Below are 21955 nucleotides of genomic sequence, written 5' to 3'. Positions count from 1 at the left end.
TGACTGAGCTATTCATCCCGTTTGCCTTCTGAAGAAACTTTGGGATGACTGGAAGAGGAGGGTAAGCATACAAAGAGACCCGGGGGCCAGTTGTGGACTACAGCATCCCTTGGAAATTCCCCTGGAGGGGGAATAAGAGTGAAGAACTTGCTGCATTTGTTGTTGACAGGGGAGGCAAAGAGGTCTTAGCAAGGTTGACCTCAACGATTGAAGATCATGTCTGCCTCTGATTGACTGAGGGACCACTCATGCGGAACCAGGAGTGATCTTCTGAGTCTGTCCGCTAAATCACTGGTCCTCCCCAGGATATGCATTGCAACTAGAAGGTGGTCTGAAGATATCGTCCACTCCCACACTGTCATGGCCTCCCTAGTCAAGGAATAAGAACCGGTACCTCCTTGTTTGTTGATGTACCAGACAACAGACATGTTGTCTGTGTGCACTGCAATAGTCCCCAAGGGGATTGGACCCGAACTGTCCAGTGCTAAGATGCCTAGGGGAAGGGATGGCTCCAAGAAAGACAGAGCCGACCCCAGTCCCCTGGACCCAGCACCGATATCATGGCTGCAAGACCCATTCTGCTCAGAGAGCTGGAACAAAGCTAATCAAGGGCATCCTCATCATCAAGGAAGGTGGCTTCCCCTGCATCGAGCCCGGCACACACAGTAGTCCCCCATCCTGTGACTCTGAAGCTGGAGGTCAGATCGGAGAAGGAGTCATGATGGTATGGCCAGGGTAGCTCATCAACCAGACAGAGGATGGCGCCAAGACTACCCCATCTGGATCTGGGCCTTGAGCAATCTCATCATCCTGTCCATAACCCTCTTGGACCAGCTTCTGGAGGACCTGGATAAAGTTGATAAGGGAGGCTGGGAATGTTTTGACCTGGAAGAGAGAGCAGGGGACTGCAAAGTCCTCGGATCCTGAGGTACTGGATCTGACTTAGGGTCCAACAAAGGAGGAGAGATGGTAAAGACATCCCCTGGATCCTAAGGGGCTGTTAGATCCGAGAAGGGAGACAATTTCTTCGGGCCCGAGGTAGTCCGATCCAAGGATTTCTCTGGCTTCTTAACCTCAGCAATATCCCTCAGGAAGGCAGGGAGGGGCCTCTTTTTTGGTAGCTGGAGAAGAGGATGAAGCAGCCAAAGAAGGGGTCTGAGCCTCCTGAGCTGAGAAGGGGAGAAGGCCCCTAAGTATCAATTTATTTATCCATTCAGCTAACGCACACAGATTGATGGCAGCACAAACAGTACGATCTGCTTTCAAATGATCAGCACCCAGGCAACACATGCACTCCTTGTGGGCATCCTGCTTGGGGATTTTATGCCCAGAAGAAGTGCAGCATTTGAAACCGCAGAGATAGTCTGTCAGCCATAGCCAAAAACCCACCAAAATACCAAATGTTAACTCAGTAGAAGAAAACGAACTGACGGAACTAAGTTATGAATGCAGGTAAGTTTTACAGCTTAAAGTTTTAAGCTAACAACAAAGAGAAAAAGTAACTAAACGGAATATTTATTTATTTATTTTTACAGGAAAATAATCACACAACACATGCACACTATGTAAGAAAATAATAGAGGGAGGACTTGCAGAACACCTAAGGCTAGTTTAGAAGATAAATTTTGAAATAAGGCTATCCTCAGTTTGACAGCACAAGATTTGCATCACTACACTGAAGCGGCAAACAAGATCTGATGTACTTGGGTGGATATAGTGCATTATGGGTAAGAAGGAGGGGCTTGAGAGTCTGATCCAATTCTGTAGAATGTGGAAAGGCTATCCTCAGTTTGACAGCACAAGATTTGCATCACTACACTGAAGCGGCAAACAAGATCTGATGTACTTGGGTGGATATAGTGCATTATGGGTAAGAGGGAGGGGCTTGAGAGTCTGATCCAATTCTGTAGAATGTGGACGAGACGGATCCAAAGGTCAGACCCGAGACCCTAACATGAGGAGGAATGAAGAAGACAACAGCAGATGTTAAAGTTAATATAATGAAATGATCTTTGGCAGCTGCCCCTATTTGAAGGGGTAAGCTTCCTTTTTGAAAAGTGCATAAAATGTTGTGTTTCTGAAGAGTTAGAAGGGAATGTGGTTTTTGTGTTCAGTTTTTTGTTTCTGAGTTTAAAAACATGGTAGTAGAAATTATTCAGAAGGGTTGTCAAAGGCTAAATTATTGCAGAACAGGGGGGAATCTCTCAGAACAAAATTAGAAGCAACTGCAGAATGCTATAGAGGAAATAAGTGAGTATTTGGATAGTAAACAGGAGTTTTGAAAGCTTACTGTTAAACAACTACTAGACGACAAATCTTTTAACACAATGACCATGGCAATAGAAGACAGAAAGAGTTGTATCCAAACAGACAGCCTATCACAAGAAAAATAAGACAGACTGGCAGAGGTGTTGGAGATGCTTCTGAAATTTTACGAACATTTATTTAAAGCAAAGGGATGGGGGAAATAAATAAAAAGCAAAAAGGAAATATTTATGGAAGAATTAAATGTGCCAACGTTAGAGGAAGAAAAAACTTAAGGACTGCCTAATTGGTTCACTAATGGAAAAGAAAAAAAGACACTGGAACACACAAGATACACAAACAGCTACCCTAAGGTTAGAGGAAGATGGGGCTCAACAACTGTTAGCGTAGACAAGAACAGATGAGATAAAAAGAGTGATATATAAATCAAATGGGAATTTTCCAGGAACAGACAGTATTCCTGTGGAAATATTAGAAGTTAGTCAGGAAGAAAGTGATGGATCTGGAAAGCTTTCTTTATTAACATTTTAAAAAGGGGTGACAGTACCAGCATTTTGGAAGAAAGCAATGATGGCTGTATTACACACATACAGACCAAATCCAATTTTAAACTATAATTATGAACTGTTATGTAACAGAGAGCATGGTGGAGTTGTTGCCAAAATTAACAGACATGGATCATTGTGGTTTTGTGGAAGGGAGGCAAAAATTTCACAACATTATCAAAACAAGGATGATCAAGACCGAAGCAGAGTGTAAGAAAACACTGCTATTTTTGGTGGGTCCTGATGCAGAGAAAGCATTTGGTAGAGTCAGTTGGGATTTTATGAAAACAGCAATGGTAGCATTTGCATTCCCCTGACAGAAATGTATGATTAATATGGAAGACATATAAAGGGTCTACAAGTTAAGACGGATGAGTTACTCTCACTCAAGCTATGTTTGGACAGGCAACAGGCAGGAATGTATTCTTTCTCCTTTATTTGCTTTACATTTACAATGGTTAGAAAAGAAAAGATTCATAAATTCAAGGGTACAACTTTTCTTGATTACCACACTAGTTATTTGCAGATGAAGATATTTTCTATTTGATAAATCTAGAAATGGACATTTCCATGTTGTTGAATTTATTTGTTAACATCTTTATTATGGCACAATTTGCATAAAATAAGTACACATACATTAAACAGAAAAAAACAGCATTTTCATTATCATTAATTTCAACATTATAAAAATGCTGAATTCTTGCTTTCCTTTAAACCCCATTCCCATTCCTTAACAGTATTATGTATGTATTGCTCCCACAAAGTCCATTCATTTATATAATTTGCTCCTTTGTTTTCTAAAATATTCTACCTACAGATCTTTTATCTCCTTTACTATATTCAGTATTACAATTAGTTGGTTTCATACCTCTCAACTGTACCAAATACCTCGGTATTTCCCGCTTTTGGGGGCAAAATAATAGGGTGCCACGAATTCCCAAGTGGCTCCTTCAAATCCTGATTTTATTTTCTTGTTCTGTTTACATTGTTAGTGAAAGCGGAGGTCATCACACATTGCTGGCATATCATGCAACGTGCACAGGTGTGCGCGATGATGTCAGCCTCATGAGACAGTGTGGCAGTGCCTGGCTGCTAATACAAGGAGTGTGACTATGATATTTTATAAAACTGATGGTCTCTTATTGGGTGCATGGGGGTACACAGTTAATATATTCTTAAATGCATGAAGTGTAACCTAGAAAACTTTATTTTATGGAAACAGCTGCCATTTTCTTTGGAGCAGGTTATGACTTATTAAATATTAATATTCACAGAATGTGCCATGCAAGCAGTGCCCCACTATTCCCATTGACATTGGAACAGTCATAAAATATCGAATTCTGCAACAGCTCTCTCTCCTGGTTTACAATACACACACCTGATTTGTCTCTCAGACCCCAACTCTAAAAACCTCCTTCCCTTATTACATTTAGACGCTAATCACTCCCAGTCACCTGTGAAAAAGGACTGTCTGGCTTACTATAATAAACATGTCTGAGAACTATGCGTACAATGCTTATGAAATGCACTCAGCAGTCCGCCCCCAGTGCAGTATGAATTGCATCAAAACTTATTCTAGCTTGGGAACAACCTCTACTAACTACCTCACCTAATTCAAAATGTCTGCTTTAAAAGTGGCTTGTTTCAGTGAGATTTGTACCATGTGACCCTGTGTGCTCTACTGTCTCCTAACATAGGCAGGTTCTACCAACACACCCGCTAAGCTAACAAACAAGAAAGACGACACCAAAACATGTCTGCAGCAACAGTACCACACCAGGTAGCCAGATAAACATGGCTCCCAGCCCTTACACTAGGTTTCCCACTGCAAGGAAGGATCAATTTACCGAAGGGACCTGGTATCTTTAGGACATCATCTGGTGCTTTTACCATACTGGAACTGGTAAGCATCTGGGTCTGGCATCCAAACTTTCCAGATGATGAGCTTAAATCATTTAATTCATTTTCTGGGTTGTAGTGATAGTGCCAAGGGGTGTGTCCAGCTCATTTTAAGTGTATATAGCAGGTGGCTGATTCATGGCACTCCACTATATCTGAAAAATTTCTTGATGTTGATGTCACTTAATGTTTATTGTGAATATGGCTAAGTGTAGAAGCTGCTTGGTTTAATAATGTACTCCCTTCCCTCCTTTATGCGTGCAGGCAGTTTGGGTGAAACATCGTCAAGGTTTGTGCTCAAAAAAAAAAAGCATCACCATTTAGAAATTCTTCATCATGTATAACCTTGCACATTGTGTAAAAAAACAACACTGATGTACTTAAGGACATGAAGGATAATGGACATTTGTTAAAAGCTGTACCCGGAGCCTTCATTTCAGAGGAAATGTGGTTTGTATTTCTCCATAGTGCCAACAATTGCCACATGCATGGCCAGCAATGTTTCTTAAGCAGTTTTTTTTTTTTTTTTTTTTTTTAAACTGCCACCTCTTCTCCGTGAGAAGTAAGATGTGGGTTGAACATACCTCTCAACCTTTTAGCAAAGGAAATCTGGACAAAACCTAAAATAATGAGGGACAAAGGACTAAAAATAAGGACAGACTTTAAAGGCTGTACTTATAAACTTAAACGGTTGCTAAAAGAACAGGATTTGTGTTAGCATGAATTTTCTTCAGGATATGAAGTCTAAATGAATATCATTATTTAGTGACTTCACTCTTCAGTGATTTGCCAGAAAACCACAGATTTTATGTGGAACAGACCAACATTATTAGACAAAAATCTGAACATTCTGTGAAAATTTGAACAGTTGGGAGGTATCTTGATTTTTTACTTGAATTTTAGGTCAGTCCCTCTTATGATGACTTTTGGAGAAAATATGGTGAATTACACTTCATAAATAATGACAATAATTAGAGTTACTGACTTATTTTACTTCAGAAAAATGTATATTAATTCACATTCTCTTATTCTGTCAAAATCTCAGGTTAATAGTACTAATTATAAGTAAACCGGTTGTCCCCAATTACTTCTGGATTCATCCTTCTGTTGAAATGAGTCCCTGATTGGTTCAGTGCTATGTATGGAACATTACTGCTCATACTGTTAATGTTAACATTCCTTTGATTAAATAATATGATTCAGTACTTTATCACAGATATCAATTAAAACATTCCTAACACTGAATGTGTCATAGACCCTTTGGGTGATGAACATGCACTTTTTAAGATTCAGAACAGGAAACATTCTTCATAATGAGGTACATTTGAGAGAAAGGAGTGGTTGAGTGGGATGGGGATAGCTGACACACAGTTTTAGTACAGGAAACTACAGACTATCATGCTTTTCAAGGGAAGCTGTGATGATAATATTACAGTCTGGTCGACCTGCAGTGCCAGCATAGCCGGCTTTAGGCACCAGCGAACCCTGTTTTTGCTGGGGGCCCCCCAACCACAGCAAGTTATCTTATCCTGATATTTTTAGCATGGTCTGTCAGGCCAACAAAAGCTAGTACAGCAATCTGGTACACTTAAGCCACGTGGGTTATAACTCTTATTTATGTCTCCTTTAAAATAAAAAACAGTATTGTTCTAGTTATATTTTGTGTTTAATATTTTGTCTGTTTTTCAATTTGTGTTTGAATGTTGGCATCCCACAATTCCACTGGAGTGGGCTGGGTTACATAATTATGCATGCAAATTGTATGCTAATCAACATCCAGATTTTTGGCCAGTTGTGCCTACTTTTCATGGGCGTTTGTCCAGATTTTTGATGTTTCCAGGTTGAAAGGTATGGTTGGTTTAGATTTTGATTTCCATTTTCTAGTACTTGACTTTTTTCTTTTCTTTTTTTTACAGCAATTTTCCCTTAAGTTATCCCTTCCTGTTCAAGCTCATCCGCCTTCACTCTTAGGGCTCAACCTACGCGTTATACTTGTACTCCGCATGGAGATGTTGGCCAAGCATTGGGAGTCCTATAATAATCCACAGGGTCTGGGAAGTTTTGCTGGCTTATGTCTCACCCCTTTGTCCACAGCTCAAGCTATGACTAGATGCACTTAGGAAATTTTTGTGTGCTCTACTTCTGGCCCCCAAGTGGTGTTTACTAGCTGTCTATCCTGTTTACCAGCCTGATGTCCAACTTCTGTGAACACCAGCCTCCGCTAGCACTCAACCTGAAAAACATCAGCACGTACCCTCCCCCCAGGACAGAAATATCCCATCCTCCCTAACAACTCCATCAAATGCCTAAACTACTAATCAAACTTGGGTCACTTGGGTCATAGACAGGGCTTTATCCTATATATAACTAAAGCAGCAACAATCACTGTTTTGGTAGCCAGCAGCATTAAACTTGGACACCTGATCTGAATTACCTAGTTCAAATGATTAATTCTCTTAGTTTCAACCATCTGCACCCCCAACATTTCTGACAAAGTATTCTGTGCAGAATATTTAAAATATGCCAATGCATTATACTAACAAAAACATATTCCCTGTTACCTTTCTCTTATCATCACACCTCCATCATTTGCTATCAGAGGAAAAAATTCTCTGAAGTCTGCTTGAGGTACAAAACACTTATGGGAATACTTCTCAAGCACAAATCCTAAACCTTCTGGGTTTTGTTACATACTTGGGAGACATAAAGATATCCTCCTTTGCTTACTTGTAAATTGCCTTTTCAGTCTCTCTTACCAATCTTTTCTAACCAACTCCGGAGGATTCTTATTTAGCTATGATGCAGTATTTTATATGGCCTATTAATTACCCCTTTTTAACAGCATCTTCTGTTCTAGACTCAACAAAAAAAAGTGTACCAAACCTGGTATTTGACTTAGCACTCCCCTATTCCTTTCTCTATCTGTATTCTGATAGCAATCCCTAGTAGGGAAGGTTTTATCTAACCTGCAGTTGAAACTTTTGCTTGGTTTCATCCCACTACTGCCTTTTCCTCTCTAAATTACACAATTCCTATATCTTGGTTACTTTTTTAAATTTCTCCAGTAAATTTCAGCCTCTTCCTGACTACCTTCTATACCCCCCATTTGTAGTCATGCCTACTGGCTAAATACCTTTTCACCATTTCTGTATTGGCTTAGTTCTTAGAATACCTTTTGCTACTTTATGAAAATATTTCCTGTGGTTGTCGTTATTCTCCTTCAGGACCTGCATCCAAAATCCTAATTTATCCTTATTTCTTGAACTACCCTCTCCCCATTTATTATCATCCCTTTCTACTTGGATTTATAACCTACTGCTTGTATTAAGTACATGAGCTTTAACTGTGTATCTCTAAAGTATCCCTTCAAATCAGGTATTTCTAAACCACCCAGTTCTATAACTGATTTACACTGTGCTCACCAGATACATGTCTGTCTCAAAATTTATGTATTCATTTATTTTATTTTTTTCAATATTTGGTCCTCCTGTTATCTTTTTATCCTAAAGGGGTTGGGAGGGTGGCTTAATGGCCAATGTGTTTGCTTTACAAACACAAGGTGCATGGTTTGAGTCTCACAAGGGATAACTGGCTAGGCTTAAAATGGCTCACAAGGGCAGTTAGCTTAGTACTAACCTATGAAAAGAACCTAAAAGCAAGAACTAGCCCCTTTGTTCCTCAGGTAGTGTAAGCATTTGACTTGTGGGATCCTAAGATAATCATCATGAGGGGCAGGGAGTTTTCACATATGCCTTACTCTTGCCCCACGTTTGTCTTCTTGTAACATCAAGGTGGTGGCAAATGCATGCTTCCAACATGCTTGCATTCTCTGCTTCCTTTCAAAGTCATATTAACATTTATTTACACTGGCATTATGGCAAACTGCAGGTGATCTCAGGATTTTCTTAACTATCTCCTCAAGAAATAACAAGCAAGCAAGCAGGTACACTGACTCCCCCTTTTCTCCTCAGTTCTTGGCCTGTTAATAAAACCTAGATCAGGAAGGCTTCTGCTGCCAGCTATCCCAACAAGAATCTTTAAATGCTTGAACCTACCTTTTGTAACACTGTAGCTCCTCCTGCACAACAAGCAGCTGGGCTTTAAGCTGATTACGCTCCTGTAGCACCTCCCGCAGCTCTTGCAGGGTAAACCGAGGGCGGTTGGGATCCCTCATATCAATCATCATCTTATCCGTCCCAGAGCCAGACTGCAAAAAACAGGGCAGAGATTAAATACGCACATATATCTATAGGGCAAATCTGTACAAAATAATTCTAATAACACCCTGTGCGCCTATTGGAAAGACTTTAATCTACTAATAACTGGCAAAGACTTACTCTGTTGTGTTAACATACTACTTATGGACTTAGAATTGAAAAATAACTGCTAATCTGTTTATACTTCTCACTACTAGCATTACATCACTACATACAGTCTGAGTTTTTGCAAACAGAGTCAGAGCACTTATGCCCTGACATGTATGCTGCTTTCCTGAAATTTCCTAATGTTGACAGAGGATAATGCAGTGATAACTGTTCAAACCATTGCAAACTGGCACAGAATTAAGACTATGTTAATTTTATTCCTGAGGTCCCTCAGCCTCCACTTGTCTACTGTTTGACAATGAACAAGTCACTTAACCAAACAGTTCTTTGGGGACAAATAGACTAGCTCCTTGATGGTCTCTCAAACTGCATACCTACTAACTAAATATGAACCTATAAGATGCATAGTGATTCGCAATGAAAAACGAAAGCGCTAATTTTTCTGGTGGTTGTTTCAGAATTTTTTTGAGTAAGGTTTTCTTGTGGACATATACATAATATACACAAGTACATATGAGGCTACTTTGACCCATCGAATTCACATTTCAGTGAAATGCAATTTCGTGAGTCAGTTCTCAAAAGTGCATTTATCCAAAAATGCACTTTAGCGAAAAAACAGTTCACAGAGAGAGTTAGCCGGTTCCGGGATCCTTAACTGGTGTGTGGGAGGGGATATTGTTGTTGTAAATCGTGGCACACTGCGGACAAGGGAATAACGGAGATGTCCGTTGCTTATTTTAAAACTGTCTCGCTATGTTAAACTCATTTAACATAGCGAGACACTAAAAAAAAGCAATGGAGATCTTGCTTTCTCCGTTGCTTTTGCCCACAGCTCTGATGTACTGCGCAGGCGCGCAGTACATCAGAACTGCCGCGGATGCCAAGACATCTGCGGAAGGGCAGTAAACAGGCATTATACTATGCCATTATTTAAGAAAAGTAACAGTTTCTTTTCTTAAATAATGTCATGGTATAATAGCAATAACCCACTTCTGGGTGTGGGTAATGCTAAATTTACCCACAGTTGGCTTTGTTTGGTCCCTCGGGCTTCGGGACCAAACCACGCCAACCGTGGGTAAATTTAGCATTACCCACACCCAGGCGTGGGTTATTGCTATAGTAACTTAACCCCCCCTAACACACAAAACAAAGAAAGGAAGGATTAGGCAACTGCATTTAAAAAAACAATGAGCTGCATAAATTGCCAAGCAAATGTTTTTCTTTATTTTGCTTAAAAACAAAACTGCTTCACTGAATCACTGACAGCACTGGCAGCTACTACAAACTTCTGCAACTACACAAGTTAATATTTAGGAGCCCTGGACCTAAAGCAAGACTAAAAAAGTTTCCAAATTCAGAGAGACTCCGGCTAGGCAGCCTTCTAGTTGCAAGGGGCAACCACTGACACAATAGCCAGCACAAGGGATGCCAATGCAAACAACTGTAATACAAACTCTGTTAAAGGAAAGGGTTCACTCTGTAGAGACAACTACAGAATTTAAAGCAGCAGCACTGGAGCACAAATCCAATTAGTAAGAACTGAGAGCATGAAGCACCCATATGAACAAAGGCAGAGAAATTACCTTGAAAATTATACAAAATACTTAAGGGAGCTACTACCATCCTGTTCTGGTCAGGTCTGGTCACCTGCCCCTTGCACTGTTATAAAAAAACAAAGTAGAATCCTGGCCTAGCTTAAATATGGTCTATATGAACAGAAACTAAATTTAACACCTACACACCTGTAAAGGAATTATGATACTTTAACTATATTAATACCATTCATATAGATATTTTTTTTTTTATGTTTTAAATTAACAGTAGTAATAAAATACTCCCAAGTGTAGCCCTAACAAAGATTCATGTTCAGAGATGTTTGTGACATCATAAATCCTCACAACTCAACACGTTATTTTATAGGTTCATAGGGGATTATTTGGCTTAGTGACCACTAGGACCCTCACAATGCTAGCTGCACACCTTAAAAATTTGGGTCCCAAGTTTCATGGGAGGCATGTTAGTAGGCAGGTAGCTATGGATTTGTAGAGGGGGGTGTTAGTTAAGATAATACTCTTCTTATTGATGGTCTCTGTCCAAGAGGGACATGGGAAGCAGACTGGCGGTAAATTTACAATTTCCCATTCAATTGTTAAGGTTTTGTTTGAATAGAGTCAGCGATTAACTTTGTTTTGCATGGCTAGGTAGCCAATTCCATAGTGTGGGGATCCTTTGGGACACATCAGTCTCTCCAACATTTTATTTATGTCTCAAGCAAAGTTCAGATCCTGGGATCTAGTGTTTCTAGTGCTGTTTGTGTTGCACATGTGCAACAGATCCATCAGGGCTAGGTCTGAAGAAGACATGTAATCCAGGCAAAGATCTCCTCTCCGCACCCTGTAGGAGACGGAATACTTTGACAGAGCCTTTAGGCAATCAGTGTAGGACAGGGGATTCATGTCCTGAATTCTCCTGGTGAGAAACCTTTGGAGGTGTTCCAACTATTACAAGTGTCTGGTTAGATATATGCCAAAGGGGATGTTGTATTCAACTACTGGTCTGAAAATGGTTGAGTAGAGTAGCACTATAAATTCCTTGGGACCTGGATGTCATGTCCTTATCTATAAATTGGGTGACATAGAATGACTCTCACTATCTTAGCTACATGTTGGTCAAATGCCAGACTGTTGTCTACATACGTTCCCAGACCTCATATTACTGGTTTGACTCTTAGGAAATGTTACCAATGGAGTAATTCACTTGGGTTGATGGTTTCCCAAAGGGCATTTTGATGCATTTTTTGACAAGAGCTTTAGGCCATAGCTTTGGCACCAGTCATTTGCCTGTGTTAAACCCACTTGCAAGATGTTTGCCTCTTGGAGAGAAATCGATAATTACTCACAATTTACAGTCATATGCAGACTTGGTAAGTGAGATGTCTTGAACATTAACCTTAACTTCAAAGAAGTAGATGCCAAACAAGAGCAGGCCCAGCATGGATTTTGTCATGATGTCTTGCACTGCAAAATTAAGAGGTATACTTAATGTTCCCTATCCCTTCCCCTCAAAAAATTTGCTGCAGGCAATGCATAATGCCAAAGATCCTCAATACAGAACTTATCAGTTAGTGCAGTGGGTTAATACTGGAGTTTTGTGTGCCAAGGGTGCAGGGTTTAAGTCTCCCCCACTATGTACTTAAATGTTTTTCTTCCTTTGTTTTCAGTGTGATATCCCTGGTGTCAAGTGGTGAGACAGAAGACTAATATTCTCTGTTGGAGGGTACAGGGTTGCAATCTTTTTAGATACTTATCCCCGATGTCTAGAGGTTCCCTGCTCTTTTGTTTTTAATACATCCCTTTAAGGCAAGCCATACATACAGAGTATCACTGGTTTTAGCAATCCCCTCCCCCAACCCATGTTTTCAGTGTTATCCCTGGTACCTAGTGGCTCTCCACTCCCTCCCAGTGATATTTACATGCCGCTAAGGCAAGAGGTGCAAAATAATTCTCCCTTGCATACAGTTTTCCTGTGAGCCATGTTGTATTTAAATGTCTGGTGTCTTATGCTCCCCTGACCCACTGTTGTAGGATCTGTTCATTAGTCTAGGAGTGTGTGTAGAAGGATGACAAAAAAAGCACCAAACCAGGCATGTCCAAGGGTCAGCATGTCCAAGGGTCAGCTTCAGGTGATTTCTCCTGTCCACCTGGTGAATCTGGGCATACTGGGGCAATGCAGCAATTGCCTCATGTACACAGACAACCCTCTCCTCCTACCACCCAACACTACAACCTGCGAGAGATGCACTTACATAGCCAAACTGGAAGCAAAGCTCTCTCCACCCAAGATTGCGACAGTCAAGAGAAGGTTAACACCCACACGACACCTCAAGCAACACATAGCCCCTCTAAACCCACACCACAGCACCCTCACATAGCAACACTAAACCCTCATATGCGGAGGCCCTTAACAGTAACCTGCCCAAGCAACACAGACCTCCGAAGCTGAAATGCAAACAAACACCAAAGTGTCACATAGCTCGCAACACCAGTGTGCCACCCAACAACAGCCCCTAAGGCAAGACAACATACCCAACACTTTAGTCACAGGCGACTCTATAGTCAGGCACACTGATGTCCCACTCACCAGGCTGAACAAGGAGAAAATTACAGGTCAGCTGCCTGTCGGGTGCCAGGATCCGCCACAAAACGCATACACTCAAGTCACTCCACAACAAGTACAAATATGACTCTGTCACTGTCCATGTTGGAGTGAATGACTTGAGATGTACCTCCCTAGATTACATGAAAAAAGAGACATGGAAGAGCTCTCAGATCATGTGGCCCAGGCAGGCATGACCCTAGCCCTGAGTAGCATCATGCCTTCGCCCCAAATGATACCACAGTATAAGGACAAAATGATTGACTTCAACAATTGGCTAAGTTTCTGGTGTCATTCAAAGGGGATCCAATATCTGTCTGCCTAGGACGACATGACTGACAGATCACGATGCTTTGCCAGAGATGGTCTGCACTTGTCACCCCTGGGATTCAGGTTACTGGCTAAGGCTCTTGCCACCCCTATAGTGCCTTTTTAGGTAAAGTTCAAAGGACAAAACCACCACCATGACAGGTACAAGCATGCAAAATCTGAAGGTAATGTTACTCAGTGCTACAAATCTAAACCTCAAAATGAACTCTCTCGGGGCACTCCTAAAAATGGAGAACATCGATATCTGTGCAGTAACTGAGACCTGGTTCAAGGCTCCAGAGAGCACCCCTGCAATACCAGGCTACAAGTCTTACCACACTTTTCGGCCACCAAACCAGGACCAGAACACTAAAGGTGGAGGAGTGTCCATATTCACCAAGGAAATTCACACCACCACGCTAGTTGCCCAACACAATGCGTCTGAAATTCTCCAGGTGCAACTAACACTAGGCAAGACTGCAATCCAAATTATATCTCCCACCATGCCCAAAGATTCTCACTACACCTTTCTAAATGTACTGGAAAATATTAAGATACAACCAAACACCCTAATACTGGGCGATTTCAACTACCCTGCCATTAACTGGGAAAACTACTCATGTACCAACACCTTTGTCCAACGGTTCTTGGAATACATAAATTCCATTGCCCTGGATCAACTAATCCATAGTCCCACCAGGGGCTCCAATACCCTGGACCTGGTCATTACCAACACAGGAAATCGATGCTCCAAACCTATGGTCACTCCCTCGTTGTTCAGGTCTGACCATAAGCTAATCACCCTTGACATCCACATCCCTCCCCTCACCCCCAGTAAGGAACCCTCCGTAAAAAGCTTCTCTAAAGCCAGCTTCATGCTACTCAAGTCAGAAGTGACAAACTTCATGACACCCATGCAGACGGGAACTGAAAGTTCAACTACTGAATCCTACACGAAGGCACTGTATGAGCACATCCACTCGTGCATGAATCGTGTCATCCAAATAGAAGCAAGACGCTCTCCTCTAAAAAAAGGAAGCCAATCTAGCTGAGATCCCTCATAAAATCCTCCAAAGCTAGTTACGAAAATAAAATTGCCAAAGATTCCAAAGTCAACCACAAGGTATTCTACAGCTATGTCAAGAATCTAAATGGCAATGCTCTGATCTGCTCTGAGCTACAACAGAATGGCATTAAATATACTGATCCCAAGGATATTGCCAATATCCTGGCAGATCAATTCAGTGCCAACTTCACTCCTCTCAACCACCTAAAGGGCCCATCTCAATACCGAAAGATTGCCAAATTCCGGTAATAAACTCCACACGGGTAAAAAAACGCACTCTCCAAAGCTAAGAATACAGCATCCATGGGACCAGACGACATCCCGGGCTGTGTACTACATGAACTACAAAATGAACTGGCACCTCACCTAAGTGTCATGTTTAATCATAGCTTCATGTACTTTAAACCACCAGAAAGATGATCAAGGTGCTCCAGAACAAAAGTTTTATTTCAGTTGGGCGCTTTCATCGGTTAAAAGAACTAGACTTCATCAGAACAACATCAATTAAATTACACTTCCCTTATGTACCCTCACCAATCAATCACATTGTGTAAATAATGTACACAAAAGTGTAATTAATTGATTTTGTTCTGATGGAGTCTAGTTCTTGTAACAGATGAAAGCGCTTAACTGAAATAAAACTTTTATTCTGCAGCACCTTGGTCATCTTTCTGGTGGTTTAAAGTACATTTTGCTGGTTTGCCTGTAGTTACTTAATCATAGCTTCATCTCAGGCTTCGTGCCCACTGAGTGGCGCACAGCTACAGTTATCCCACTCCACAAGAGGGGATCCACCTTGGATCCTGAACTACCGCCCTATCAGTCTGACGAGCCTGATCTGCAAGGCCATGGAACATATTACCATGGACCTTATAAACAAAGACATTGGCAACCTTCAAACACTGGACCCCACCCAGTTTGGGTTCATGAAGGGCCGATCTTGTCTCCTGAACCTGACTGACGAACTAGTCTCCAGAGCTGTGGACGAGGGTAAGGCGGTCCGCACAGCCTATCTGGACCTCGCCAAGGCCTTTGACACCATCCCCCTCTCTGAAATCATAGATAAACTTACTAAGCTGGGCATTAATCCCTACGTCACTCGATGAGTTGCCAACTGGCTTACTGACAGAACCCACAGTGTAAAAGTAGTAGACTCCAAATCCAGCTCCAGACAAGTGACAAGTGGAGTACCTCAGGGTTCAGTCCTGAGACCGCTCTTGTTTGGCATATACTTCTCTGAAGTACAGGCCAGCACTAAGGGACTCTGGCTAACAAAGTTCACAGATGAGTGCAAACTGGGAGCCATTACTGAATCCCCAAATTATGTGGATATTCTACAATAGGGCCTTACAGAAACAGATGCTTGATGCCAGAGCCATGGGTTCAAGCTCAATGCCAAGAAATGTATAGTTATCCCCTTTGGGAAAAAACATGTACCCATGAAGTACCACATAGGTGGCAGTACACTAAACACTGAAATTGTGATAAGGGACTTAGGGACACAGGTGGACAGTGGTCTCACCTTCGATAACCACATCATCAAAACAGTCAGGAAATCCTTCTATGTGGCACACCTCATCACTAAGGGCTTTTCATCCAGAAAAAGGGAGGTCACTGTCCTACTGTACTCATCCCTCATTAGACCCAATATAGAATACAACGCCCCATTTGGTATGTACCTCTCAAGACATCTGCAACAACTGGAAAGGCCACAGAAATACCTCACTAAAACAATCACAGGCCTAAAGCAGATGCCCTATGCTGACCGTCTAAAAAAACTCTAGCTATACTGTCACATATCGTCTATTCAGAGGTGATCTCTGCTTAACATACAAGGCCATGTCAAACCCAGAGCTGCTGGACATGCTACACTTAAAGAAATCACAATCCCTCAGAGCCACACACTCCAGGGATCTAAACCTTGTCATCACAATGAACAAAACACGCTGGAGGCATAGGTTCCTGACCAAGAGACCCACCAGACTCTGGAATAAACTGCCCATCCATGTCAAGCAGAGCACCTCTTTGGCCCTCTTCAAAAGGAACCTTAACGATTGGATGGGAGATAGGAAATTCACCCCAGGGATCACGTCAGTCACCCTGCTAGACAGGGGTCCAGGGAAGTAAATATTGTGGGAAAAAATAGCCAGGGAATTATTATGGCTAGCCTTGTATAGGCCCTAGGGCCGACAGCCTAGTACCAACCTATGAACCCCATCCCAACCGCATTCACAAAACAGCCCCCTCTCCCCCCAGTCACACTCACAGACACACTCATACTCAAACAAAAGCAAACACACACACACCCTTTGATTTTTTTCTTCACTTATTTATTTTCAAAATGGTATCCCTGGTGTCTAGAGGGTGGCACAGAGAACTAATATCCTCTCTGGGAGGGTACAGGGTTAGAATCTCTTTTAGCTACTTATCACTGGCATCTAGTGGTTCCCCACACCACTTTTTTAAAAATACACGTTTTTAATGCATGTCATATAGGGTACCTCTGGTATTTAGAGTTCATCCCCAACCCACATTTTTAGTCTTATCCCTGGTATGCAATGGCTCCCCAACCCCAGTTACGTTAACATACTACTAAGGCCCGAGATGTAAAAGTTTTCTCCCTGGTGCATAGAGTTCCCCTGACCCATGTCCCCTAACTCCCCTACCTCCACCTCCGAAGCAGACACACATTCAGACATACATTCACACACTCCAGACTGACTCATTAAGTGCAACTAATTATAATCTCTCCTAATCTCCACATATATTCTGCATATTTAGCAAAAGATTTTAAAAAATGTTAATCTGACTGCCCAAAACAATAAATTGTCTCTCGCAAATAGAAGTCAGTGCCGACTTTCAAAACTTTAGAAAGGTTTCTCTTAAAGCTAGGTTTAATTTTACAATTCAATAGGAATTACATTTTGTGATGTATTCTGAAATTATTTTTTTATTATAATGCAATAAATTACTCAACCATTTTGTCCTTATGCACGTTATTTTAAGATTTTATTTTTTGCTAGAATTCTCTTATTTTTACATCTTAAATTATTCATCGACTTTTCCAGAGATACTTTCACTTCACTTTATTTGCTTGTTTTTTCACACTTGTTAACAGATACTTGAAACGTAGAAAGTGTTTGGCCATCAAATTATTTGCTGAGGGGGGTGGTATTACACTGGATATATATTTCAATACATACACACGTATATATAAAATTGTGTGCAACTTAAGCACATTGCTCAGTACCATGTAAATATGGTTTGATCCCCCACGGTTAAATTTAAAAATACTCCACTACAAATGCCATCAGCTCTCCCTCTCTCTGTTAAGCAAATGAGGACAAATCACTATACTTCCAAAATGTAGGTTTCTCATCTCCAAAACTATTACACATTATTTAAAATGTCCACTGGTTTATTCAGGCTTACGTAAACTTGAACCACCACTGTACCACCTTATGGTCCAGGAAATGGGTGAAAAGGTGTCCCTGGACCAGCCCACATACCTAGTAAAACAAATAAAATGACTAAATAAAAAAAAGTAACTTCCTAATGACATATACCGATGTGATACTGTTAAGCGTGCTGCCAAGTTAAAATTCACCTGAACAACAGGCAAGACCATTAAGATCTAGAAAGGCTGACTGAAAACAATCTGATCTAAGTTACTTTCGGTCAAATAACAGCCCAACATTGTGAAAGATTTGCAAGTATTTTTGTAAGGAAGGAAGTCCCCCCCCAACAATTCTCCTACACAAGGGGCTATTCCCCCTGCAGTACACTTGCTTTAAATATTAACAACTGCCTGGCTACTACACCTTGAAGTAAAGAAAAAAAGGATACTTTGTCAAAGTTCAACATAAGAACCAAAAACTGCAGATTGCACATGCAGTTTTCACCTGACTAAATTACAAACCATTCCACAATGTTGATTTTACTGTATAAAAAGACCAAGCAAACATATTATCAAAAACCACAACATTTTCAGTGTTCTTTTAATTATATGTACAGATCCTTCCATTTAATGCATGCACTACTGCTGAAGGCCTCTTTTCTTTGTTTACATAAGAGGTATACCTTAATTTCTGTTAAAACACTAATTAGATTCTCTTCTCTTTGCTTCAACACATTTTATAAAGAATAGGTAATAAAACACAAATGCATGACACATCTTTCTGCCATTAATCTTGTACTCAGTCTGTCCTCTGTTAGTGCTGTGAGCATACTCAGCATGTAAACAGGGCTAACGACCAGCAAGCTAGCTACACAAAATAAATAAATACATTAAACAAACAAAATAAAATAAAAACATTTCTACAGTTACAGAGAGATCAACAGTCCAGTGAGGCTAAGCACACCTCTCCCTGTTACCACTCACTGCTTATAGTGAAGTCACAAACAATGATACACCTAGCATGTTACGGATTTAATGATGCTTCAGATATTGTGATTTTACCTGCGGTGGTGCAGCAGTAGCACTGTCGCCTCACAGCAAGAGGTTTTCCCGTTCGATTCTTGGCTGGAGCACCTTCTGTGTGGAGTCTGCATGTCCTCCCCACGGTTGAGTGGCGTTCGAAAGACATGCGTGAATGGGCGTGCCTTCGTTGAAGGTTGGGCATCGAGCTGGCACCTCGGCACCATAAAAATCCACTGCCAATCATTAGCGAATTGGAGTTCCGCTGTGACGACCCCTAACTGGGAAAAGCCGAAAGAAGAAGAACCAAATTAAAGGCCCAGCCAGGGTGGAAGAAACAAAAGCGAACTAATTGACATCACTGTGAGACAGGGGAATTCTTAAGGACCAATAGGAAATAATCTCTACCAAAGTGGCACAGAAAGACAATTGCCCATGTCCTTTTAATTCACTTATGCCTCATTTCAGTTCCTTACCAGTAAAAATTTGAAGTGCTCCAACATATTCTCAAACACAGATGGAGGAGATTATGGCTGAGGGGACGGATTATTTTTGTATACAGAATTACAGAAGATCTTATGGCAGAAAAGCTCTAGTTGCCTAATCTGACTGGGAGGTAGAGTTTATAGCACAGGATACCAGGTGAATGTACTTTACTGAAAGTAAAGTGACCATCTGATAACAGAAGGTTTGGGAATTTGTAGGGTGGTACACTTAAATATGTACTCTGTAAGGGACCAAAGTGCCTGCTTTATGCTGGAAAAACGAAATACTTGTCATGCACAAGCTTGGATGACTGCTTTGTACAAGGAGGATTTGTGGTTTATGACACAGCTAAATACAGTGACTGCTATGCCCCAATAGGATGCAAGACTCATTCATGAGTAGTAGGACAACTTGTTGACTGTTCTATGAAGGAAAAAAGAACTTGCGCCACTTTGGATTGTGATTCTTAACTAGAAAAACAGTCTATGACAGAGCTCACTTTCAGTTTTTATGTTTTTTTCTTTATTAACTAGGAAAGGCCTATATGTCTCAGCCTCTTAGCACACAAAATCTGGACAAAAAATAATGGGGTTGGGGACAAAGCCCCAAAAATAGGGACAAATTTTAAATAAGGCTCTTATAAACTTAGAAAGTTGTTAGAATACCACAATTTGTTTTAGCATGCTTTTACAGAAGGATGTGAAGTCTGAACCTCAAATGTCTGTCATTATGTAGTGACTTAATTTCTCAGTGACTTGCCCTAAACCACAAATTTTATGAGGAACAGAGCAAAAATATGATGCTAAAATGTGGACCTTCTGCAAAAATTTGGATAGTTGAGAGGTATGGACTAAGGCTACTATGCACAAATGCTCATTTTCAGGGACGCCTTAAACTCAGTTATCTGACCTCAAGGACATAAATTTTGTAAGTAGAGACTTGTGGCGTAATATCCATGACCAATAGAACAGCATATAGCAGCTCACAGTTTTGATCCTTTGAATTAAGATGCCACAATATGAGCAATATTAATTGATTTTAACAACTGGCTGTATTTCTGCTGTAATTCTAACATGATCCAATATTTGTCTGCTTGGGAGGACATGGTCAACAGACCACATTGCTTTGCCACAGATGGTCTGCACCTTTCCCCTCATTCAACAGCTATGTTAGAAACCTTAAGGGCAGCACACAGCAATGTGCTGAACTGGTGATTAATGGTGCCACATTCACTAAATGCGGCTATATAGCAAACCTATTAGTGGGCAAAATTCAGTTCCAACTTAACCCCCCTCTCACCCCTCAACCATCCCCCCATTAATACCCTCAAACATAACCCCCCAACTATAAATAGTGAGTATGTACGGGCTGCACTCACTAAAACCAAGAACACAGCCTCAATGGGCACCGACAATATTCCAGGATGCCTCCTGAATAAATATAACTTATCAGGACCTCTAGAGTCATTATTTAACTACAGTCTTGAAACTGTCTTTGTGCCATGTGAATCGGCAACAGTCATCTCCCTTCATAAGGAAGGACTTTCAACAGACCTTGGAAACTAGAGACTCATTAGTCTGACTAGTTTTATTTGCAAAGCCATGGAAAGAATGGTCATGGAAATGATCAACAAGGACATAGGAGACCTTCAGATACTGCATCCACCCCAGTTTGGCTTTGTCAAAGAATGGTCATGCTTACAGAATCTGGTGGACTTCTTTGAAAAGGTCAATGGATGAAGGACAAATGATGCAAAATGCCTACCTAGATCTCGCCAAGGCATTTGATATAATACCCTACTTGGGCACTGTCAACAAACTTACAGAATTAGGTATAAACCTTTTGATAACATGCTGAATAGCTAGCTGGCTGACATATAGGACTCAGATGTTAGAATCAGTGAGGCTACCTCCACAAAGAGGCTGGTCACCAGTCGAGTCCTCCAGGTCACTCTGCTAGGCGCACTGCTCTTTGGCATATACTTCTCAAATGTCAAAACCAATGTGAAAGTTCACACATAATTGCAAACTGGGTGCAGTAACTGAATCCCCAAGATGAGAACACCTTTCAGAAAGGTCTAATACACACAAAAATCATGGTGCCAAAGCCATGGCTTAAAACTCAATACCAAAACATGCATTACAGTACCTTTTGAGAATGTCTTCCACCCTGGGTGACTATATCATCAAAAACACATCTTTAAAAGTTGATTCAGTAGTCAGGGATCTTGGAACTCATGTAGATAGTAACCTAGTCTTTTCTATACTGTTCAACTTATAAGTACAGGTGTGGCATCTAGGTCCAGGTAGGTCATCATACAACTTGGCCCTCAGAGTATAATGCCCCCTTCGATATGTATCTAACTAGAAATGCATCAACTGGAATGTCCACAAAAGTTTCCTACAAAATGAATACAGGGAGTAAACACAATGTTCTATCCTGATCCCTTCAAAGCCTTGCCTGTCTCTTTACTCGGTAGCATACCAAC

At 41.0% G+C, this 21955-nt stretch overlaps 1 protein-coding gene across 1 annotated transcript in view; it reads right to left on the bottom strand.

Moving 5' to 3' along the window:
• RILPL2 (Rab interacting lysosomal protein like 2) overlaps window positions 1-21955 on the bottom strand; it is a 154832-nt gene that overhangs the window by 128667 nt on the left and 4210 nt on the right. The window contains exon 2 of the mRNA XM_044068566.1: window positions 8765-8916. Within this exon, the coding sequence (XP_043924501.1) occupies window positions 8765-8916 (152 nt within the window). The remainder of the gene's footprint in view (window positions 1-8764; window positions 8917-21955) is intronic.

Source organism: Protopterus annectens, chromosome 4.part0 (assembly GCF_019279795.1).
Source record: "Protopterus annectens isolate FY-2018-M chromosome 4.part0, PAN1.0, whole genome shotgun sequence".
NCBI lineage: Eukaryota > Metazoa > Chordata > Ceratodontiformes > Protopteridae > Protopterus > Protopterus annectens.
The sequence above is the reverse complement of the archived record's forward strand: the minus strand, read 5'-3'. Positions and strand labels throughout refer to the sequence as shown.